Source organism: Eurytemora carolleeae, unplaced genomic scaffold (assembly GCF_000591075.1).
Source record: "Eurytemora carolleeae unplaced genomic scaffold, Eaff_2.0 scaffold1923, whole genome shotgun sequence".
In the NCBI taxonomy this organism is placed as follows: Eukaryota; Metazoa; Arthropoda; class Copepoda; order Calanoida; family Temoridae; genus Eurytemora; species Eurytemora carolleeae.
In genome coordinates, this window is record NW_019397808.1 from 14,016 (window position 1) to 39,935 (window position 25,920).

At 32.0% G+C, this 25,920-nt stretch overlaps 1 protein-coding gene across 1 annotated transcript in view; it reads right to left on the reverse strand.

Moving 5' to 3' along the window:
* The window catches only part of LOC111715970 (protein unc-13 homolog 4B), a 39,902-nt gene extending 13,988 nt beyond the window's left edge, over positions 1-25,914 (reverse strand). The window contains exons 1-15 of the mRNA XM_023491375.1: positions 25,880-25,914; positions 23,941-24,013; positions 23,402-23,458; positions 21,936-22,022; positions 21,759-21,833; positions 20,854-20,946; positions 19,710-19,772; positions 19,322-19,392; positions 16,573-16,633; positions 14,772-14,853; positions 14,043-14,101; positions 13,476-13,571; positions 7,531-7,608; positions 2,602-2,711; positions 333-404 (exon numbers count right to left, since the gene is read on the reverse strand). Of these exons, the coding sequence (XP_023347143.1) occupies positions 333-404; positions 2,602-2,711; positions 7,531-7,608; positions 13,476-13,571; positions 14,043-14,101; positions 14,772-14,853; positions 16,573-16,633; positions 19,322-19,392; positions 19,710-19,772; positions 20,854-20,946; positions 21,759-21,833; positions 21,936-22,022; positions 23,402-23,458; positions 23,941-23,985 (1,049 nt within the window). The 5' untranslated portion in view covers positions 23,986-24,013; positions 25,880-25,914. The remainder of the gene's footprint in view (positions 1-332; positions 405-2,601; positions 2,712-7,530; positions 7,609-13,475; positions 13,572-14,042; positions 14,102-14,771; positions 14,854-16,572; positions 16,634-19,321; positions 19,393-19,709; positions 19,773-20,853; positions 20,947-21,758; positions 21,834-21,935; positions 22,023-23,401; positions 23,459-23,940; positions 24,014-25,879) is intronic.
* Positions 25,915-25,920: the final 6 nt, after the last annotated feature.

The window sequence follows — 25,920 nt, forward strand, 5'->3', positions numbered from 1 at the left end:
GGAAACTAATTTGTTTATTTTTAAGCTCTTCTCATCAACTTTCTGAAGACCTATATTACTTACCTTTGAATAGAGTTAATTGATTTATTTTGGATTCTCTAGAAAAAAGTTTCTAGCAGATTTTTCCAGTAAAAAGTATTAAAAAGAATGTAAAAACTTATCTTATGATGTCTCATTTTTAAAAATTTTTCCCCGAATTCATCAGAATTAATTACCCTCCCCCCCCCCGTGGTGTAATGCCGAAAAATATCCACTCCTGAAAGATATAAAACAATGAAGTACTGTGTCAGGTATTTAACTCTAAAAATTGAACTAATGAATTAATGTTAAACCTGATATGCTCTTTGAATAACTGTACTCTAACTGCTACACTGCCCAGAGTAAACTCATCAGCTTGGAGACTCCTAAATAAACTTTTTATTAATAAAAAAGTTCTATAGAAAGTTTATTTTTAAAGAAGCGTTTCGGACACGCACCTCTGACCCTTCAGTAAAAGTAAATTCAACCTAAAGTCTGACCGCGTCAACCTTGTTGTACCGGCTATAAAGTCCTATTGAGTGTTTGCTTTATTTAACCAATGTCCGGACAATACAGTTCAAACTGGGATCGGAAAGGTTGACCCGGCTCGTAAATTCAAATGTTCTACGGCTGCCCGTGTGGAGACTATTGTTCACGAAAAAATTCGTTCGTTCTCAAAACAATGCCCATCTCTAGGAACTTTAACTTGCAGGGCAAAAACTACCAGAATACCCCTTCAGTGTAAAGTTTTATGTAAGTTTCCTTTTTCGAAATTAGTTTTTGTATAATACATTTTATTAACTTCTATTCAATTCAAAATGAATTCCAATGGGAAGCCAAGAAAGTAAAGAAAAGTTTCAAAGAAAATGAAATCCAAGTTTTCTTAAATGTGTTCCTTAAAATAGAATTCTATTTCCTTTATTCCACTGTGGTATTTATATATGTATATATATATATATATATATATATGTACATATATGTGTAAACAGGATTGTATAAATAACATATTAAATTGAATATGTCTAAAGTTTATATAACACGGTTCAAATGGAATAAACAGCAATACAAAACTGTTAAACTTAGTATAATGCAATTCATTCAAAACGTATAAAGCCTCCCCCTCCAAAAGAAAAAGAAAAAATAATTTAAACGAGTTTACCATTTTGCAACCTAATGGTGTAGCCCTTAAATATTTCAAACTTTGGCTATTATGTTATAAAGTAGACTTTATAGTTTGAAATATAAATGGCTTTTGATGCTACAATGTTTTAACTATTGAACAATTAAAATATGAGGTATTTGTTCAGTGAAAATTGGGTTTGAAGGTGAAGTCTTTCTGTTTATTATGGAATATCATCTTCCTTTTCCAGGCATAGATACATGTCACATTTTCAAATTTGTCAAGTACAAACATATTTATTTTTTAAATGTTGGCACCCTTATAATAATAAAAAATCAACTGCTCTAAGGGTCAATATTGGGGAGGGGTATATGAGCCCCCCCCCCTCCCTGAGATCTTAAGAAATTCTAAAATAAATAATATAATTTAAAAAAAAAAATATAACATTTTTAGCAAACGGTATGCGAGATAAACAAAAATATGTTTTCTAAAAAAAAAGTTACAAAAATGTTTTTAAATGAAATAATAAATTTAAGCATCCATTTAATAAATTTCAAAATTTCAATTTAAATCCCAACGTCCTGAAGCTCAGAGGTGTTAAATTCTAATTAGATTTAAATCTAATATCAAAGTTTGAATATCATAGATTAATAGCCACACAGATTGAACACTAGATGTCGTCTTTTAAAGATTTAAGGGTTTTTTGTTCATAATAACCCTGAGGAAGAGGTGCATCCTCACTCTCTGTCTTGTAATTCAACGCTGCCTGTGCATAACTCTTTTGGGCTTCTGACTCAGGATTATTGTGAACGAAAAACCCTGAAATCTTTTAAAGACGAAATCTAGAGTTCTATCTGTATTGTTATCAATCTATGGTTTGTGTAATAAAAAAAGCTTAACACCTTCTTTTTATAAAGTCAAGGTTTATTGCAAAGTCACATGTACGGTAAAAAAACCATAAAAAAGTTTTTTAAAATATTTATGTATTTGATGCTTTTATAATACAAATAGGTTTGCTGTAGCTTGAAATTTAATTTAGCAAGTAGAATATTGTCTGTAATTGTAAATTGTACAATGGGTGTGTTAAAAACCAGGTGTATACAGAAATAAATCTAAGGGGGGAAAAATTAGCGCGAAGCGCAAAATTTTTTATGGCCCCCTAGGAGCTCCTTATCATAATTAGTTTAATGGGTTTCGCCCGCCATAAAAGGATTAAAATCCAATTTTTTTAATGAATAATTTGTTATCTAAAGAAATACGTCGCTTCAAAATATTAGAAATTAATTTGCTATTTAAGAATGTACTTTTAGAAAATTTATATTTTTATGCATAAAAGGGTAAAACAGATAGAGGGTGATTTGGAAGAAATATTTGTCTAAATTTTGCAAGATCCAGAGTAAATAGCGTGTTCATGGTTATGCATATTTTAGCTGTAATAAAAGGGAGTGCTCAAGATATTTTACCTTTGCTGTTGAATTCTGTTCCAATAGTATTTCCCAATCAGATCTGTTGTATCAGACGCGTATAGTTGAAGCAGGTTTCTCATCTTTTCCAGGGTTTCATCTTGGGGGACCTTAATATGATACAGGTTGTCATCTTGGGGGACCTCAATATGTTACAGGGTTTCATCTTGGGGGACCTTAATACGTTACAGGTTTTTATCTTGGGGGACCTTAATATGATACAGGGTTTCATCTTGGGGGACCTTAATATGATACAGGGTTTCATCTTGGGGGACCTTAATATGATACAGGGTTTCGGACCTTAATATGAAATATCACAAGCTCTGTCTCTGGTGGCTGTATTGATCAAAACGGTTACATAATGTAGATATATATACAAATATTGTATTATTCTGTAATATAAAAGGCAATATATATGTAGATTGATAAATAAAACACACAGAATGCATTATAACTAAACTTTGGTTGGATCCAACAGAATATATATTTATTCAAAGATTGTAATTCTTGGAAACTAAAATCGATATTTAGTTTTTTAAACAAAATCATTTCCTTTTCCTCAACAGATTAAATGTAAAAATTGGTTTAAAGGATCTTTTATCATTCCTATGTCTTTGCAACATGGTGTTTTCGACCAGTAATATTTCAAACTTTGACAATTCTTGCTCTGGCAAAAATAATTTGAATTATCTAAGGTTTATGGCATCTGGTGGCAAAGATATATGAATTTGAGGCAAGTTATTAGTTCCTATCCAATAAATAAGAGAAGAAAAGAAATGTGTCTATTTTTTTTTAAATATTTGTATGAAGTCCATCTTGAATCAAAATGAAATAATTGTTTACAAAATATTTTTATAATACATTTTAGAAAAGTTCTAATGTAATATTTGCATATTTTACAAGTTTATTCTTAATTACTCCGATTTGATTAATGAGAGTTGAAAATACTAAAAATAATATTCTTACAACAAGGCTGCAGCCAAAGAGAATATATATTAGAGGGGAATTTAAGGAATCTCTCGGTATGAATTTTTTCAGTCCCATTCAGCCTGAAAGGGAGTTCAAAGTGTACAAACCATGTAAATGTTCACAAATTATATGCAGTAGAGTACATTAATACAGTATGTTCCCAAGACTATTCATTTCAATTTAGAATTTTTTAAAGCTGTTAAATAAACTCTATAATGAATTAGGTGAATAAAAAAACATCATTTGATTTATAGTTATAACGGAAAATTATCGTTCGTAAAGTGAAAGGCATAGAGTCCATTGGTCAATTATGAAACCAGCCTATTTCATAATTTGGTTTTCTTTTAACATTAATTTTAGATTTTCTATAAAATGATATTCCAGGACCCAAAAGGTTATATAGCATAAATATGTGAAGTATGGAAACAGTACAACAAAATGGCCGTTTTACACTTTTGTCTAGTAAATCGACTCTAATATATATTCTATTCTCTTTGGCTGCAGCCATTCAGACTAACAGTAGGCATAACAAGCCTTCAAAGGACTTTTAATCTAAAAAATGTTAACAATTATTTATTAGAAGTCAAGGAAAAGTGAAGTAGGAGAATATGAGAGAGATTTTTTTACGGAGCAAGTGAACCCAGAGAACACAAAACAAGATACACGGAAGAGATTAGACAGAGGAAAACAAAATTAATTCTTAAAAGGAAAAATTCCTTATTTTTCTTTCTTTTTACTTGTTATGACTGACTGAGAAAAGGACAAAAGAATATAACTCAATTATGTTTGAAAATCCAGGTTTCTACAAGTCATTAGCAAATCAACAATACAAGCGATTAACAGAAATCATTATCATTTAACCAAACCTAATAGTTAAGCCTATGGAAAAACCCGAAGCAAGATCAAAATAAGCAAAATAAGTGTTCACTATGGTTTATAGGGTTACCCATGGTCAAGTTTTTAAGCCAACGGCGCAACACAAAACGTTAGTTTACATGACTTTTAACCGATCTTGAGAAAAACAAGATAAATGAAAGACCTTAATAATAGATTGAAATAAATTTATTGATATATCGTTTTATTTGTATGCTTGATCTTGTGCTCACACCCCTTAACCAAAATAAATTATTAAAGTTAAAAAACTTACTAGATGTCACAGAAAAGAAATAATTACATTCGAATTTTGAAAAACCATTTGGACATAGAATATTCGTAATTTCCAGGGTATTTACTTTACGTCAGCTGTGTTGAGTTCGCACTGCACTTCCTTTTCCGGTAATTAACCACTATTTTAGAGATAAACACAAACAGTTCTCTTGTCTCGGTATCCATTAAAAGGTTTAAATCTTGCCATCTTTTTATGGAATTGGAGGGTCACTTGAAATTAAGTTCCCTTCAGTCCCTTCAAGACAAGTTGAAACTAAATTTCAAGTTAAGTCTAGCTTTTAAAGTTATGGTTATGTGATTTAGACTTAATTGAGACTTTTTTAAGGACAGATAAGACATTGATTTAAAAAAGAATCTTTCCAGTTTCCGGCAAAATACGATACAAATAATAATTGTTAAAATCTATAAAATTTTAGATTCAAATTAGGATTTTAAGTAGTCTAAAATTCAATTGAACATAAAACACAGAAATTGTATAGTGCACAGTGCAAAGGCACACAGACCCAATTCACTCTCAAGCTACTGGCAAAAACTATTCGAATCGAATGCACATAATATTGCTTAAAATGTCGTCTTCTTATTCCACAATTGTATATGTCCCACTGTAGCGGGTGAATATTTAGGAACGCTGACAGTTGTAAAATTATTTCAAGTATTGTACTTGTACAGGGTGTCTCACGAAACATGACATTTGGTGAATAGTTTGAAATGTTTTCTTCTATAATTTGTTGTTTGTAACAAAAGAAAATAATAAAAAATATTAATGACAGTCATATTATAATACAATTGATTTCAAAGTAAAATATATTTGTGTAAAAGATTTGTTTAAGAAAATAAACTGCAAAAAGTATAAAATATTTAATACAATATATGGAAAAAGACATTCAAGACTACTTACCAACAGTCATGTTTCGTGGGATACCCTGTCCTGCTGAGTTTTCACGTGTTAATATAACCTCTCAGGGAATATTAAACATGCAATCTTAAAAACATAAAAAAGAAATAGATCTTTTCAGAAACTATAAATATTAAATAAGTTTTAGTTCCAGTGACCGCAGAGCCGGAACCCATGGATTTCCAATATATATCAAATAAGGGATAAATGTTTACAATAAAATTCTCTGGTTCTCAAAGAAAGTTTTCTCCATTAAAGGGAGTGACCGGCTATGTAAGGTAGTTGAACTGAGCATGCAGTGTTGTGAAAAACATTTTTTGGATTCATTTGAGACATATTAAACTTTAAGATCTGTCCGAAAGAAGTTTTCCATAACCCTGCATACTCAGTTTAACTACCTTACATAGCCGGTCACTCCCTTTAACAAGGCCTAAACCTGAAATCAACGGCGGAAACTTATATTTGAAGCAATTTAATGCTTAATCCGTAAGAAACAGCTAATCCGTATGTTGTTTAGCTCTTATTGGAAGAGAGCAGATATTGTTATTTTGCTTTTGTTAATCAGATATTTACGGATATTCAAAAGTCTTTACCTTAATCCGTGGGATAAGAAAATAACAGATTATCTAGTGCTCTCTCAACTCCTTTAAACGATATTTGAAGTGACCCTCCAGTCACAGATGGCATTGAAAATACCCGATTTATCACTATGGTTTTAGTGAAAGTATATTTAATTCCATTTACTGATAGCACAGAATGAAGGATTGTAAATGGATAATGAGATAGATAAAAAGATAGATGTTACCGCCATACTATTTCTATTGGTTCAGAACAGACAACAAACACATGACTGAAACCTAATTGGATCAGGCGCTAATGGATATGGATATATACAATTATAACGGCAACCTTTTAACCTTTCACTGATCGACTATCGAGGCAAGAGAACGATGTATGTGTATCTCTTAAATATCATTGAATTGGCGTAAAAAGCGTGTGTGAAATATCTAAATAATGTTTGTTTTAATTTGCTAAAAATTTATAAAATTGGTTGCATTACTGTTTATATTTTTAATTGGAATTGTTTAAAAGTTTATTTAATTTGCTAAAAAATATAACTTTAATGTTTAAAAGTTGATTAGATCCTATATTGAGTTTGCGTACCTCGCTCTTATTCTGGGTTATATTTAGAGGATAACTGAATATTAACCTTTGATCCTATAATTTCAAAATTCAAAGCATATTTCTGCTTCATGCATTGATATTATTTAATATAAAATTTTTTATGATTTTAACTTTCAAGGAACCCTCAATTACCTAAGAATCACGGGTTTGGCTTTTTTATTTAGTTTGTTCATCGTTTATTGACATTTTGTTCTTTTTTATCAATCGTTCTAAATCAGGATTTTGTTTATTCTCAACCTTATCGTTATTCTTTTTCTATTTTGTTCGTTTTCTCACTGAACGTTGTTCAATATAAAAGTTTGTTCAGCAAAAAAAACAATTTTTTTTCTCAAAAACTCATTTGTCTCGAAAAAAACTATCGTTTTTTTAAAGTTTGTTTGAACGCACGATTTGTTTATGAAAGACAAAGAAGGTTAGCATTATTTTAAATCGTTCGTTTTCAAATACCGATAGTTTTTTCATTTCATAGTTCGTCCATCATTTGTTCATGAAAAATATCGTTCGTTGACGAAAACGATGCCCATCTTTATAAATTATATGTCAGATTGACAACGATACCATTTATTTCTTATAAGATAATTATGTACCTTGAAAACATGCTTCTTTACTTATTTTGGATCATTCAAAGCTTTTATGGGTTCCATTGTAAATCAGACAGAAATATTTTTGAATAAAAGTTTAACAGTTTCTATACAAATCATTGAAAATTGTACCTTGTCATCGTAGAAGAATTTGAGAAGAACTTTGAGAACATCACAGAGAGTTTTAAAATAGCTCGGGGGCTTCTTCATCTGAAATATTAAACCATAAATTCAGGGTGTTCAATACCCCTTACCTCCCCTTCTTGTGTAGATCTAGACTTTTTTGGTGTATCGTTATAGAGACCGTTCAATTATTTGGGTAGTTTTAGGGTAAACTAAATAGCCTATTAGCTGTTCATTTGTAATAGTCTTGCTTTTCAAAGGCAACTGTCACGTGACCTGAGAAAAAGCACACACTCTTCTGCCGCTTTAGTAATTGTAAATTGGCAGTACAGCCCAAAGTAGAACCGCAAAGGTTGGCTCAGCTCGGATATTCAAATGTACACTGCTGGGGCGTGAGCGCAAAGGTATGATACCTCTGCATTTACATCATTTGATGCTTTTTGTCCATGGTCATGGATTTTTAAAAATTTTCAAATATTTAATTAAATTGTAGTATCTAATAGTTAATTGCAGATATCTTTATTTTTTTTCAAATTGTTTTAAAATTGTCTATTTTCAAAATATAACTTATTTTAGACATTTGAAGGTTTGATACATTTTCCCTACTTCCTCAGATATCCCCGTGATTTATTGCATAGTTGGAATCTAGGAACCGGTTTCTCTGAGAGAGAAAGTCGTCTTTGTAAAAACATGTTAACTTGTTAAATCATGTTTAAACACGAAAAACGTTTAATTATTGCTATTGATTTTACTGAAAAAATGTTTAAATGGTGTCTATGCAAATTCAGCTGGAATTCTAAACGATAAATCGGCTATTTCTCTAGCCATGATATCTTTGAAAAGTAAGACTAAAACTAATGAATAGCTAACAGGCTAATTAGTTTATCACGAAATTACTAAAATAACTGAACGTTGCAGGTTCTAAAAATCAAATATCAAATGATCAAATTGATATTCGAATTTGTTCGTTATTACATTATTTTTACTTGTGCCAAGGTAAGGAGTTAAAATAAAAAAGTTTTATGTTTTTATTTCTTTGCAAGGAAGAAATATTTTTTTTTAGATTTTCTCTTGAGTGGTATTACATTTAAAAAACTTATTTAACAACACTTTTTTTATTTTTTTTTAATGTTAAAAAAACCTAGAGCATTATCTTGTTTTAAATACGAGACTATGAATTGACATTCGATCTAAACACAAGTCCAAAGTATAAATTTTAAAATGTTTTAAAACGATGGTACGATTTGTGGTGTACAACTCCCTGGCTTTTTATCGAAAACTCACATTTTCTTTTTCCTATATCTTTGCAATCTGATGGTGTAGGCCTATGATGCTTTATACTTGGATTATTTGATTTAACTTAATTCATAGTTTGAAATATATTAGGTCTACAACATTGGGTTGGAATTATACATAGTTTTTAACAAAAAATGGGTTAAACAAAGGAACTAGATATTTTTTTTAAAGTGAATATTTGCAAATTATCTTTTTTCCATCTTTTCCATCGTTTCCCTTATGTCCATTTGACAGCCAAATTTTTGTTCTTAAATCTTTTTTGTTTGTTTATTTTCTTGTGGTTTTCAACAATTAAAAATTTTTTTTTTTATCGATTTTAATGGTTATTATTGTTAGAACTGACGAGGGTCAACCTAGACCGAAATACATATTTAATAAATTTGGAACTGATTTTACTCTACAGAGGTTTGGTCCATCATTATCACCGAATTTTAGAACTAGATATTCACGACTCTTTTCAAAAGTTTCCAAGTTATGTTTGCACTTTGAAGAAATAAAATTAAGGAGATGTTAAAGATTCAAAATCAACGAAAATGAATTAAATGTTTCGATTTCGATTTTTAATGTGACTGCACATCATTTAAACTACTTAGTTTTATAAAATTCGATTTTTTTAGTTTCTGGATTAAAGTATTTTTTTAAATATCAAATCACTTTTGAAATGACAGGTTTCTGAATTTTAACATAAATATTTAAATTTTGCAGATTTCTTCGCAGATTCTATAAAAATAATCCTCCGAGCTTTCAAAAATATAATAAACTTATATAATCCCTGGTTACTGGTTGGAATACTGAATAAACTTATATAATCCCTGGTTACTGGTTGGAATACTGAATAAACTTATATAATCAAATTTGAGAGTTTGCGGTTTATCAAGTTTTAGTAACATATATTATCCTGCAAACTAGACAGAAGGTAAAATTTATGCAATATCCCTGGTACAACTTTGTGACCTCGTAGCTCCTCTAGTTTTGATTTTATGCACACATATGAGAAAACCTAATTTATTTAATTATATATAAGAAATTCAAAACATATTTGTTCTTATCCAAAATTCTTCAATTTTATGAGTTATTTTAAACATATTAGAATTCAATTTCATGTCAAATTTATTTTAGCTTGGCGTCATTATACATTTTAACATCGTTGATCCCAAATTAGCCCTTGGAAAGGAATTACACAATCGCCCCAAACTCTGTTGTGTAAAGCCTGAAGATGAAAACATTTACATTTAAAGCTATACAGTGTACATTGATCATTCAATCTATCAGTTTAAAAAATTCAAATATATAGAGATACGTAAATTAGAGTTTGGTGGGATTCTTGATCCTAATCTTGATTCTTGATCCTAATCTTGATTCTTGATTCTAATCTTGATTCTTGATTCTAATCTTGATTCTTGATTCTAATCTTAATTCTTGATTCTAATCTTGATTCTTTATTCTAATCTTGATTCTTGATTCTGATCTTAATTCTTGATTCTAATCTTGATTTTTTATTCTAATCTTGATTCTTGATTCTAATCTTAATTCTTGATTTTAATCTTGATTCTTGATTCTAATCTTGATTCTTGATTCTAATCTTGATTCTTGATTCTATTCCAGAGTCTTGATTCTAATCTTGATTCTTGATTCTTGATTCTATTCTAGAGTCTTCATTCTAATCTTGATTCTAGATTCAAATCTTGATCCTTGATTTCTTAATTCTCCTATAATAATTGTCAAGTAGTTTTGTTTGTTTGTTTTCCTTATAATAAAAGCATTCTTTCTAAATACCAATTAGTTTTAATAACACTACATATTTGATGGATCAGAAAAATATTAATGAAAGAAAACTTTATTAGACATATCAAAAATAGATTGATATAAACAACTTTGTTGTGTGCACTCATCTTGAGTGAGTTTCTCCTACAGAAAAGTACAAATAAAAACCTCCAAATTATTAAGATTTATATGTCCTAGCCGCAACTCCTGATTCAGGTCCCTTTCTCACCCAAAGAAGTTTCCCATGAGAAGTTTCTCTTGAGAAGTTTCCTTTGAGAAGTTTCCCTTGAGAAGTATCCCTTTGTATGGTTCCTGTTGTATGTTTCCCTTGAGAAGTATCCCTTTGTATGGTTCCTGTTGTATGTTTCCCTTGAGAAGTATCCCTTTGTATTTCCTGTTGTATGTTTCCCTAGATAGGTTTCCCTTTTCCTTTCAGAAGTTTCCCTTCGCTTTGTATGTTTCTTTTGAAAAGTTTCCCTTGAGACAAGCCTTGAGAAGTTTCCCATATATGTACTATGTGTATTGTGTACTGCATTAAAATATTCCGGTTTTTGTTTACAAACAATGTGATTACTCCTACGTTCAGGTTACCATGAACCTGTGAGATTAGACTATGATTCCTACATCCAGTTTTTGGGTTACCCACAATTGTATGTTTCCCATGAGAAAATGTTGAGAAAATATAATTAACACAAGATGAGAAAAGTTGTTTAACTCTATTATACATGTTGGTCTACACTTCTAAGCCTTCTCTATTAAAGAAGATTAGTTCTTTAACTAGAAAAGTTGAAGATTGCCATTGTAGGGTTTAAAACCTGCATCAGAAGAAGCCCATAACACTCTGATAATAAGGGAAAAAGTATATAAAACAATTACATTAAAGAAGCGGACCCCTTCCTTTAAGCTCTTATTGTTTAATCCATAAATTTTTGCTTCTGCAGTTTTGTGAACCTTTGTTAATTGAAACTTTAATTTTTAATGAAATATGAAGGTTTATACTTATATGGAGTATGTTTCAAATATAATGGAAATAGAAAAAAATAGACATTCCAACTTTTTCTAACCGTTTAGTTAACGGCAAGTTCGAAAACAATTTTTATGCAGCGGTTAGTTCTAAAGGTAAATATGGAAAGTTCGTTTTGTCCGCCTTCAACGGTTGTATGCAATTTTAGCAGAGAAAACGAGCCAAAGTTGACGTTTTTTAACACATCCGTTTCATTTTCGTTTTCAGCCAAAAAAATGTGCATGTCAAAATCGGCTAATTAGAGTTACTGACAATTTAAAAATTAACGGGGTTTGCCGTTCGTTGACGGACTCTTTCGTTAATTTTCGAAAACCTACGTTTTGTTAACGGAACTTTGCCCAGCCCTACCTAAACCCCTCCAGCGTATAAGTTATTTTCCACTTTATTAAAAAATAGTTTTTGCTTTAAACTATTGTTATGTCGTTTCGTATTTGGTTTTAAAAAGAAGTTTGAGTTTTTTTTCTATAATTTGGTTAGTTTTTAAAAATCTAACCAAAAACTATCGCTTTAAAAAATGATGCCCATCACTACCTCTAGAACTACCTCTAGTTACTACCTCTAGTACTACCTCTAGAACTACTTTTAGTACTACCTCCAGTACTACCTCAAGAACTACCTCTAGTACTACCTCTAGTACTACCTCTAGTACTAACTCTAGTACTACCTCTAGTAATACCTCTAATTTATTCTTTTTATTTCCTTGGCTTAAGTTAAAGTAAAATCCTTTATTGCTAATTTCATGCTGAAAAGAGTATAGAGAGGATAAAGACTGGGCGTATGCAGAAATTTTTCAAAGGGGGGCTTAGTCTGCGCAGGCTTAATCCCCCATGAAAATCAAAGTTTTCTCCATACCCCCACCTCTCCCTGCAGACGCCCCTGAATATCGACCACTTTTAGTTTTGACAAGCTCGAGAACAATTGAAGATGAACTGGCTTTTCAAGATAAACCCAGAAACAAAGAAAAAATGCTGTTTTTCTTTATTTTGGAAAAGCTATCATTCAAAATTGATAGCGGTACATAACCGGTACAAATATACCAGTCAAGAGATAGATACTTTGCATTCCCTGAGAAACGGACCAGAGGCGTATTCATGGTTTAGTTCAGTGCAGGGGGGGGGGGACGGCCTAAAAAATTTCCCATAGTGCAATAATATTTTGGGAGTTAGCTCCCATTTTGAACAATTTGAGCACCCCACCCCCTCCCCTGGGTTGCTAATACTAACCTAAAACAGGGGCTGTTTTCTGAAAATTAAGTACGTAAAATTAATTATCTGGAAGAATTTGACAATTTAATGCTTTAAAAAATAACAAATTATAAATTTACAGTTATCACTAAGGCAAAAATCTTCTCTGATAATTAAAAAAAATAAACCGTGCAAAATTTAATTTTAAACAATATCATAAAACATACATATTAATAAGATCCCAAAAATACATATTAATAAGATCCCAAAACATTAAATATATAAACATATATTAGAGTGCTCAGTCATTGCTCAGTCCATTACCAATAGTGGGAAGGGAGGGGGAGGCTAAATGACCACTCCTTAACAATCAATTCTTCCGCTTTTCCAGCCCCCCCAACCCCCCCCCCCCCAGAATACGCCTTTGAAGCAAACCGATCGTTTCTCTAACGATGTAAAAACAATCTTTTTAAAAAAGATCGTTTTTAAAATGAAACAAACGTTTAAGTTCGTCGTTACGTTACGTTGCGTTCCGTTTTAGACATCTGACAATTGTTAAGATGAATGTGTGCATATTAGTTTTTTAAGTAGAAAGTTCGGTTCAGAACGATACCCTTGAAAAGTTTGTCTGGCCAATTAGATGAATGTTATTGAGCAGGATTCCTTTAAAAAGAATAATAATAAACCTCAATCCAATGGTAGATAGTATTCTCTAGAGTTTGTGCAGAACATTCCCAGATTACAGCCAGGATTCTCTCAAAGTTTCTCTCCGTCAATTTATCCTAAAACTCACAATTTCAGGGGATGCAATTGTTGTAAAACGTGCTTATTTTCCAAACCTGACACTGAGGTCTTGTCCGGATCACGGTTTGGAACTTTTTTATTTAAATAATTATTATCTTATGCAAAGCTTTTAACTATTTTCATGCTTTGATTCAAATACTTACTTTGGTCTTTATACAATATTCCTCATGGTGTAATACTATGTCAAATGTTCGAAACCTCTCTGTTTACTTTATACAATTATTAATTCTTAACGTTTTAATCATTATCCTATTCAAATCTATATTGCAGTTGGAAATTAAAATAATGAATTCCTATTGGTTTACTATAATTTATACGTTTCAATTTTTTTCTCAACGAGGCCCCCGTTTGATGCCATGCACATTTTCGATTAAAAAGCCTCTAATCCCTGTTTTTTTCGATCTGGATCTTCTTGTATTTTAAACCTTTTTATCTACTGGAAAAATTACCTTTAGAAGAATAAGGTTTTTGTCTAAGTAGCTGAGTAAGGTATCCTTACAGTCCCGACCTAAAAACATGTTTTTATTTATTCCAAAATCTATTTTCCAAAAAATGTATTAGGAAATTATTGCCTACTTAAAGAACTTGTTACTTTTAAAAGTCACTTTACAAAAGACATAAAACATGTATTGTCTAAATCTACTTTTTACTCTTGGAAAATGTTGTAACCAGAGATTTTCAATTTTCAGAAAGCAAGAACAAAGATATCTTCATTATCTATGATTGCTTGTAAAAAGGTGAATATGTAACGTTGTGAATTATTCATGGCATCCTTCTTAATAACGGGGTACTCATCATTATAACAGGGATTATTCCAAGCTGAAGTAAGTAATGAGTTGTCACTAGGGTTCATGATCCCGCCAACAAAAAGTTTCGCGAAAAAATACGAAATTTCGCAATGAGTGTTGCTAAAGGAAAGGAAAACGATGCGGAATTTCCATAGAAAAAATTATGCGGCAATTTAATGAAAAACAAAAAATTTTGAATTCGCAAAAAAATAAAATTTTTTAAAAACAAAAAATGAAAAATTTTCCAAATTAAGTAATGTTTTGCGATATTTATGCATTTTTTCCATGCAAACTGAATGCGAAAATTTCAGCGAAAAAATTGTGAGCAAAAAATGCGAAATTTTTTGCTAAGCGATTTCCCATTTCGCTAAAAAAAAACCTAGTTATCACCTGTATATGCAACACGGCTTGCGCAGTTTGCTAGAAAATCTCCGATGACTGGAGCCATTTTTTCCCCAACATCTTCCAGAATCTAGAATTCAATTATTTTTTACAAAATCGTCGTTATTTTCATTTTTGTTTTATTTAATTAATGATTTATTTCGTAATGAGATCAATTTTCTAAAATATTGATTTTCAACATTATACAAAGTTGTTTGTAAAATAAATATTCAGTGAAATTTTAAAATTTTATAGGAATTAATATCAAATTAACTAATAAACTAAGTTCATGAGGCTTCACAAAAATCTTCGAAAATTTTTGTTTTCCACTAATTCCATTAGTTCCACTAGTTCCACTAGTTCCACTGTTCCACTAGTTTGCTTTTAGGAGTTTATGCAAAATTATAACTCTGACTGAAGATATAAGCCTAAACAAAGCAAAACAGTGGCGGATTAAGTAGGGGGAGAACTTGGGTTAGTCCCCTTCCTGGAATATTGGGGGAACGCCCCCCCCTTCCCCTGTAATATGTTGGAAACATATTTGAAAAGAGGGGGTACTGTACCTCATAACCCCTCCAATTATATTTTTAAAACACAGCGCCAATATATCAGTTTAAATTTAACTTTTAAAATTTTTTTTAAAATTCTAAAGTGAACATAAAACACATACAATTGACCATTTTTATCTTTGTCAATTTCTGAAATAAATTCTAAACCCGATGTGTTTCTGTAATAAGCTTTGTATATTGACCCTATTAATTTGTACCGTCTATTTTTATCTTTGTCAATTTCAGGGGATGTTTTGCCAGGGGGGCGGGATAAAAAAGTCTCCTTGGAAAAATCGTAAGCTTTCCAATTATCCAAAACCATTCATTCCCCTTTCCCTGCTAGGGTACTTGAAACCCCCCCCCCCTTTAAATTTTATGTTTGATGTCCAAATAGAACAAATGATACACCATTAGAAAGCTCTAATGCTCTACTTTGCAAAATTTTTTATTTATTTGCAAAATCCAGTTATAAAGTAAAAATGTTAGCAAAAAAAAAATCATTCAAAAACTGATAAAATATACATTTTTAAAAAACCCTTGAGCATGACATTTCAAATATGGAAAAATTTTGCAAAATTTTAAACAACCTGATGTGTAATTAAAAAAAAACTAAAATGTGCAAATTTCTTTTGACGGGTTTTATGCAAATAATTTGCAAAAATTTCTTTGAAAACTTGTGAAATCCGTTTCCTTATGCCATAGGTTTTCCAAAAAGCTAAAAATTATCAAAACTGAAAGTGGATCAAAGCAAATATTTAGTTTATTACAGGAAAAAGTGGTCATTCAAATTCGAAATGTAAAAATGGTATTTCTAGAGGTATTAAATCGCAAATATCGAACTTTTTTCCGTTGTCTCTTTATAAAAATAGTTTGATTTAAGCCTAAAGAAATATTTATTTCTATTCTCTTTGTATTCTGCGTATATATATAATTATATAATTATATAATTATATAATTATATAATTTGATTAACTTTGAAGAAATTTTTACGATTTTAACGTTTCTGAATTCAGTGATATTTTTATTCCTATTTTGAACTATTTTGACGAAAGTATTTTCTGGTTTACAATTGTGATTTGGTTTACAAAAAAAATCGAAATGTGTTTGAAAATTATAAAATAAATGATCTAGCCTATTTTTAAACAAATATCCCAAAGAAAACTTTGAAACATGATGCATGGTGGATTTAAGTATTTTTAATATAAAAAGAATAAAAATTGGAAAAAAATAAAATAATTTAAAGATTTAGAAAGCATGTTGACCTCAAGAATCTTGTTTTCAACATTTTCCACTGCATTCTGAACAAGGGTGGTCAGAGTTCTCCTAAACAAAAATGCTGAGATATTTTTTTGAAATGTCAAAGAATAATTATAAAGTTTGTTGTACTCTAAGGAGTAAAGTTAGTAAAAGTTGAAGAATAATTATAAAGATAAGAAAAAAATATTAAACTTTTCTCATCCTATCATACGATATTAGAAATATGATATTTATGACTGAAATTAAAATTTTAACGCAATATCTGCGTGTTATTGAGGATGTGAGGTCGATTTCTAATGAAAGGCATAAAGTAACTTCCAGTATATATATTTCTTATAACTTATTACTAGAGGGTTTAGAACATGAGTCTATATCAAGATCACACGTGTTAGACTGAAAGTACAATGCCCCGTATCCGTTCTATCTCATTCCGGTGAATCTTGTGGAACTTGTTTTAGGCGGCCAGGTATCGTCTTTCACAGTGTAACCGTACTTTCAAGGTGTCTTCCATTTGTGGAGTGACACGTTCGATTTACAACAGCACTCTTTAAACTTCTATCTAATCAGATAACATAAACCTCTATCTAATCAGATAACATCACTCTTTAAACCTCTATCTAATCAGATAACAGCACTCTTTAAACCTCTATCTAATCAGATAACATCACTCTTTAAACCTCTATCTAATCAGATAACAGCACTCTTTAAACCTCTATCTAATCAGATAACAGCACTCTTTAAACTTCTATCTAATCAGATAACATCACTCTTTAAACCTCTATCTAATCAGATAACAGCACTCTTTAAACCTCTATCTAATCAGATAACAGCACTCTTTAAACCTCAATCTAATCAGATAACAGCAATCTTTGAACCTCTATCTAATCAGATAATAGCATTCTTTAAACCTGTATCTAATCAGATAATAGCATTCCACTATGAACGTTGTATGATCCGCTGCCACATAATACACCTACAACTCGCTGCCTCATGATTTACCTACACTTACTGCAACATAATTTACCTACAACTTGCTCCCACATAATTTATTTCAACTCGCTGCCTCATAATTTACCTACACTTACTGCAACATAATTTACCTATAACTTGCTGCCACATAATTTACTTAGAACTCGCTGCCTCATAATTTACCTACAACTCTCTGCCTCATAATTTACCTACACTTACTGCCACATAATTTATCTACAATTTGCTGCCACATAATTTGCCTACAACTCGCTGCCTCATAATTTACCTAAAACTCGCTACCTCGTATTTTACCTACATTTACTGCCACATAATTTACCTACAACTTGCTAATGCTACCACATAATTTACCTTCAACTTGTTGCCACATAATTTTATCTACAACTCGCTGCCTCATAATTTACCTACAACTCACTGCCTCATAATTTAATTTCACTTACTGCCACATAATTTGCCTACAACTTGCTGCCACATAATTTACCTACACTTACTGCAACATAATTTACCTATAACTTGCTGCCACATAATTTACCTACACTTACTGCAACATAATTTACCTATAACTTGCTGCCACATAATTTAAACTTGCTGCCACATAATTTACCTACACTTACTGCAACATAATTTACCTATAACTTGCTGCCACATAATTTACCTACAACTCGCTGCCTCATAATTCACCTACACTTACTGCCACATAATTTACCTACACTTACTGCCAGATAATTTACCTACAAGTACAACTCGCTGCCACATAATACACCTACAACTCGCTGCCTCATTATTTACCTACACTTACTGCCACATAATTTACCTACAACTTGCTGCCACATAATTTACCTACAACTCGCTGCCTCATAATTTACCTACAATTACTGCCACATAATTTATCTACACTTACTGCCAGATAATTTACCTACAACTCGCTGCCACATAATACACCTACAACTCGCTGCCTCATAATTTACCTACACTTAGTGCCATATAATTGACCTACAACTAGCTGCCACATAATTTACCTACAACTTGCTGCCACATAATTTACCTACAGTTGCTGCCACATAATTTACCTACAACTTGCTTCCACATAATTTAACTACAACTTGCTGCCACATAATTTACCTTCAACTTGCTGCCACATAATTTACCTACAACTTGCAGCCACATAATTTACCTACAACTTGCTGCCTCATAATTTACCTATAGCTTGCTGCCACATAATTTACCTACAACTTGCTGCTATATAATTTACCTACATCGTGCTGCCACATTATTTGCCTACAACTTGCTCCCACATAATTTGCCTACAACTTGCTACTACATAATTTACCTACAGCGTGCTGCCACATTATTTACCTACAACTTTCTGCCACATAATTTACCTACAACTTGCTGCCACAGAACTTACCTACACTTGCGGCCACATAACTTACCTACACTTTCTGCCACATAATTTACCTACAACTTTCTGCCACATAACTTACCTACACTTGCGGCCACATAACTTACCTACACTTGCGGCCACATAATTTACCTACAACTTGCTGCCACATAACTTACCTACACTTGCGGCCACATAATTTACCTATAACTTGCTGCCACATAATTTACCTACCTACACTTGCGGCCACATAACTTACCTACACTTGCGGCCACATAATTTACCTACAACTTGCTGCCACATAACTTACCTACACTTGCGGCCACTTAATTTACCTACACTTGCGGCCACATAACTTACCTACAACTTTCTGCCAAATAATTTACCTACAGCTTGCTGCCACCATATCTCCATTTAATGCCTCTAGTCCAGAGAGTGTTGTATCATAACCAAGATCCTAAAAATTGGAGTACACAGTGAAAACCAAAAAACTTTGGAATAGGAAGACGACTTTCAGATCAATAAGTAATGGTTCTAAATAGACCGATTAACATGAGATCCATCAATTGTGCAGTGTAGACAGACCCACTTCGCTTAATACGGGATGCAGTAAGTTGCTTTGAAAGTTATTTATTTTTTTAACAACATCTAATACACTTCATCATTTCGTTATTGTCGTCTTCCTATTCCACTGTTTTCTGGTTCTCACTGTATAAAAACTGTTCTGTAATTTGTTAATGTTTTTTTTTAAATTTTAGAAATGATTTAATTTACATTTACAAACGGTTGTATATATTGAAGAACGTAGTCAATATTGTTGATTGCTAAACAGAGCTCCTGGTAACAGATAAATTAATTTTTATAGATAGGACACAGATAATTTACTAAGCATAGATAGGACACAAAATCAAGATAATTTACTAAACATAGATAGGACACACATCCAAGATAATTTACTAAACATAGATAGGACACACATCCAAGATAATTTTCTAAACATAAATAAGACACACATACAAGATAATTTACTAAACATAGATAGGACACACATCCAAGATAATTTTCTAAACATAAATAAGACACACATACAAGATAATTTACTAAACAAAGACAGGACACACATCCAAGATAATTTACAAAACATAGATAGGACACAGATCCAAGATAATTTACTAAACATAGATAGGACACAGATCCAAGATAATTTACTAAAGAAAGACATAGGACATGTATGACAGATAAATAAATAAACATAGATAGGACACTCACAGATAAAGAACATAAATACTAAACATACAATACCAATAAAATAAATTATTGTGGAAGACGATGCCTAGCCGCGTTAAACAAATCCACCAAGATTCAACAGAATGAGAGAGAACGGATACGGGACATAGTACTGATAAACATCTACATGTGTAATATCGATATTTACTCAAGTTCTGAACCCTCTAGTAATAAGTTATAAGAAATATATATACTGGAAGTATTTTATGCGTTTTTATTAGAGTTTGACTCACGTCCTCTATATGATAAACATAGGAAATGTATTCAATAGTTGGCTTATGAGGATAAACATTAGGAGTACAAGAAGAGAGAGCAAGCACCTGCTCTAGCCCTTTCATTTGGATTTTTATCAATAGATTCAACAAATATTTTTCCTGCTGCACTATTCACACAAAATCAAGATTTGTCATACAAATTCAAATATACATAACACATTTTTAACCGTAATCACCCCCAGCATGCTATGGTTTTGACATAAATTTGAAAATTCCGGGGGGGGGGGATTTTTTTTGCCAGAGGGATAAACAATTTCGCAATTATCCCTCCCCCCCCCCTCTGCTCCTGGAAAATATCGTAAGGCACTCCTATTCAGAACTTTAAAATCTGTTACAATCTATTTTTATCTGTGTTCCTGATTTATTGTAAACTCTGCGTTGTTGTTGTGTCCCCGACTAACTCGTTCCACCATTTTGTCGGAGTAGAATATTGTCGTCTTACACACATCCTAAAAATATGGCAGACGCTGAGCTCCAACCTTCGAGTGTGCGAGGTGGGGAAGACTTCACTGCAGATTTTACTTTTGTACATGACCATTTTTTCAACAATTTTCAATTAAATTAGTATTTATTTAGGGTTAGGTGAGGTTAAGACACTTTCTGAGCCGAGCACTGCGGCTAGGACAGGCAAGGGGGCCGAGCGCTGCGGCCATGGGTTAGGTTAAGTTATGACACTTTCTTTGTTTAGGGTAAGGTTAGGTTATGACACTTTCTGGGCCAAGCACTGCGGCTATGACTGGTTAGGGGGCAGAGCGCTGCGACCACGGGTTAGGTTAAGTTATGAAACTTTCTGAGCTGAGCGTTGCGGCTAGGATTCAATCTCGATCTACAAATGTCATCCCCCTTAATCATGCTTTTAATTAAGCGCGGCAGTGAAGTCTTCCACACCTCGCACACTCACAGGTTGCTTTAACTGTTGCTTTGCAAGCCCCCCAGAAATGTTGCGGGTTTCTCTGTTTGCTGTGATGTATTTCCAAAAAAATTTTTAAATCAACCTTTTTTCTAAAGAACATTTCCTTAAGTTCCAAATTGAATACAAACTAACAAACAGCTAAATATTTTAAAAGATAAGCTTGAAGGGTTGGTCAGCCATTGAAACTATACAAAATACCCTCGTTTTAGACAAAAAAAATAATTAAGGCAATCATGTATCTCATAGTGTCCCAAATACCCAGATTATACATGTTTTGTAGATTTATAAATATCTTCAAAATATTCAAAATTTAACTACAATTTAATAAGAGTAAAACTGTTGTCTTACATCAAGGATTTTTGAGATGAAAGCATAGGAAGCCTCAACCTCAGGCCAATTCAGCTGAGCCCAGAAAGTTTTTATCTAAAAAGTAATAAAACCAATAATTCTAGATAAAAATTTGAAAATAAATTTTCGTATTTAAAAAATAAATAAATAAAAAAAAATTTCGATAAAAAAAATAACCTGCATTAGAACTGTTCTAATATCAACAGCAGAACTGCTGTGCTTAACAAGATCATCTACAGGACTCAGATCATCAAGCTCAACTGCCTGAATATATTTACAAGATCATCTACAGGACTCAGATCATCAAGCTCAACTGCCTGAACATATTTACAAGATCATCTACAGGACTCAGATCATCAAGCTCAACTGTCTGAACATATTTACAAGATCATCTACTGGACTAAAATCATCAAGCTCAACTGTCTGAACATATTTACAAGATCATCTACTGGACTCAGATCATCAAGCTCAACTGCCTGAATATATATACAAGATCATCTATAGGACTCAGATCATCAAGCTCAACTGCCTGAACATATTTACAAGATCATCTATAGGACTCAGATCATCAAGCTCAACTGCCTGAATATATTTACAAGATCATCTACTGGACTCAGATCATCAAGCTCAACTGCCTGAACATATTTACAAGATCATCTACTGGACTCAGATCATCAAGCTCAACTGCCTGAACGTATTTACAAGATCATCTACAGGACTCAGATCATCAAGCTCAACTGCCTGAACATATTTACAACTGGACTCAGATCATCAAGCTCAACTGCCTGAACGTATTTACAAGATCATCTACAGGACTCAGATCATCAAGCTCAACTGCCTGAACATATTTACAAGATTATCTACTGGACTAAAATCATCAAGCTCAACTGCCTGGATATATTTACAGATCATCTACTGGACTCAGATCATCAAGTTCAACTGTCTAAACATATTTACAAGATCATCTACAGGACTCAGATCATTAAGCTCAACTGTCTAAACATATTTACAAGATTTACAGGACTCAGATCATCAAGTTAACTGTCTTAGCATATTTACAATATCTTCTACAGGACTCAGATCATCAAGCTCAACTGTATAAGCATATTTACAAGATCATCTACAGGACTCAGATCATCAAGTTCAACTGTCTAAACATATTTACAAGATCATCTACAGGACTCAGATCATCAAGCTCAACTGTCTAAACATATTTACAAGATTTACAGGACTCAGATCATCAAGTTAACTGTCTTAGCATATTTACAATATCTTCTACAGGACTCAGATCATCAAGCTCAACTGTATAAGCATATTTACAAGATCATCTACAGGACTCAGATCATCAAGTTCAACTGTCTAAACATATTTACAAGATCATCTACAGGACTCAGATCATCAAGCTCAACTGTCTAAACATATATTTACAAGATCATCTACTGGACTCAGATAATCAAGCTTAACTGCCTGGATACATATACAAGATCATCTACTGGACTCTGATCATCAAGCTCAACTGCCTGGATATATATACAAGATCATCTACTGTATGTGTATTTGATGATGTTATAAGCAAACAGTTTTAGGACTGGCTTGAAAATAATTTTCATCGTTATCGCTATTACTTATTATATATTAATTACCTTTACTATTCTTTGCATAGCCTTGTAGAGAGCAATATCAAGCCATCTAGGTACAGCCTGAAGTAGAGTGTAGAGTGTAGAGTGTATAGTGTAGAGTGTAGAGTGTAGAGTGTAGAGTGTAGAGTGTAGAGTGTAGTGTGTAAAGTGTAGAGTGTACAGTGTAGAGTGTAGAGTGTAGAGCGTAGAGTGTAGGGTGTAGAGTGTAGAGTGTAGAGTGTAGAGTGTAGAGTGTAGAGTGTAGAGTGTAGAGTGTAGAGTGTAGAGTGTAGAGTGTAGAGTGTAGAGTGTAGAGTGTAGAGTGTAGAGTGTAGAGTGTAGAGTGTAGAGTGTAGAGTGTAGAGTGTAGAGTGTAGAGTGTAGAGTGTAGAGTGTAGAGTGTAGAGTGTAGAGTGTAGAGTGTAGAGTGTAGAGTGTAGAGTGTAGAGTGTAGAGTGTAGAGTGTAGAGTGTAGAGTGTAGAGTGTAGAGTGTAGAGTGTAGAGTGTAGAGTGTAGAGTGTAGAGTGTAGAGTGTAGAGTGTAGAGTGTTGAGTGTATAAACCTTATTGAACCATATATGTGAAGCTGTTATTTCGCAATGATCCATTCCATCTCCCAAGACCCGTGAACCTTCCCTTAAAATATTAATAAATTAGAAAATCTAAACATAAAAATGAAAAAAAATGTGATGCAAAATTGATAAGAGTCTGTTATCTAAAGCAGATGACTAGAGCTAAACACATTTGAATATTCTTTTTATTTAAATTTAAGCTTTTTTATTTTCAGGTTCAAGTTCAAATTAACATGAGAATTATTGAAATCGACATAAATCAATTTTATCAACAAAAAAGTTTGTGTCAGCAACACCATAAAAAGTAATACTCCACTTTGCATGGTTAGTTTTAGATTTTAATAACCATATAATAATTTTGTTCACCCTTTTTTCTTTTATATATTTTTGCCAAGCTGCAGCAATTATTTCCTGAAATCTCAAAATGACTTTCTCTTTCTATTTCTTTACGACAGTTATGGGAACAATCTTATAAATTAACTTTTTTCTATTTTTATAAATTTTTATATATATAGTATAGGTAAGCCCACCCCCCTCCCGTCCCAAAAAATGTATATTTATAAAGAGATGAAAAAGTTTGGAAACAATCTTTTAGCTAATTTTGTATTAACATCATTTAAACAGATCTCTGTCATTTTTACAAGAGTCGTTTTTTAAAATCGTATTTTTCGCAAGCATAACTTTACAAAGTTTTTAATTCTTCTGTTCTGTAGCTAGCAAATAACATTTTCAATAAACGAAAATCTTAAAAACTAAATTCATCCCCATCATCACATTATTTAAGGTTTGGTATATATGCCTAGCATGAAACATAATGTCGATACAATAAAACTTCAAATCATGTTTTGAATACTTAATTTCTTATATATATATATATGTATGTATGTATGAAGAAATTTCTCAGCATAAACTTTTAGAAAATCCTTGAAAACTTAGATTAAAAGTTGAATGGAATTTTGGTATAAATGGATTAAAGAAAACTTATATGAAGGAATTATATAAGAAAACTTTAGAAAATTTTTAAAACAATTATGAACAATGGGTGGGGGGTGGGGAGGAGGGGTTTGAGCATTAGAAAGCCATTTGATCGTTTTTTAAACACCTTAGATTTTGGTTTTTAAAGGGCTCGTCAGTCATTGTTTATAAAAGTTGAATAGTGAGAACCAGAAAACTGTGAAACAGGAAGACGACATTAAAGTAATAACTAGGTGTATTTGATATTGTTCTAAGTCAAATAGTTTTACTAGTAATTTCTAAAAACACTTATTAAGTGAACTAGGCCTGTTTTCACTCTACAATTGCTTAATCATTAAATTATTCAACGCCATAACATGAATCCAAAAGTCGTCTTTTATTCCAAATTTTTCTGGTTCTCACTGTAAGTTTGCTTTTTTCTAAAAAATGTTGCCGCTAACATCAGGAAAACACATTTAAAATTTTGAAAATCAGCCTCTGAAACTCTGGACAGCTCTGGAATTCATCAAATTTTGAGAAAGCATTGGCCTGAGGTTTTATTTCACCAACTTTCTTATATATTGTTGTTAACATAAATTCGAAAATATAAGGAAGACGATTTTACCGGCCCAAAATGCCTCTGTTAATTCTCTAAATGCGTGTGTACACAGGAACCACGAATGAAGCAAGCACGCCCCACATGTCAAATCCCCGCTCAGCCTAGCTCCCACTTCAAGTGGTTCCTGTGTACACACGCATTTAGAGAATTAACAGAGGCATATTGGGTCGGTAAAATCGTCTTCCTTATATTTTCGAATTTATGTTAACAATTGTAGACCTAGACACATACAATTCAAAATTGAAACAGGAATGTTTCTAACTTGAGTTAAAAAGGAGAATTATTAGCAAAACACTGCTTGATTTATGCTTGAGAATGTGCACATCTTGGTTTTAGTGACTATTTAATACTACTTACTTGATGATAGTTTGTAGAGAAAGATAGAGTTCAAAAAGTGC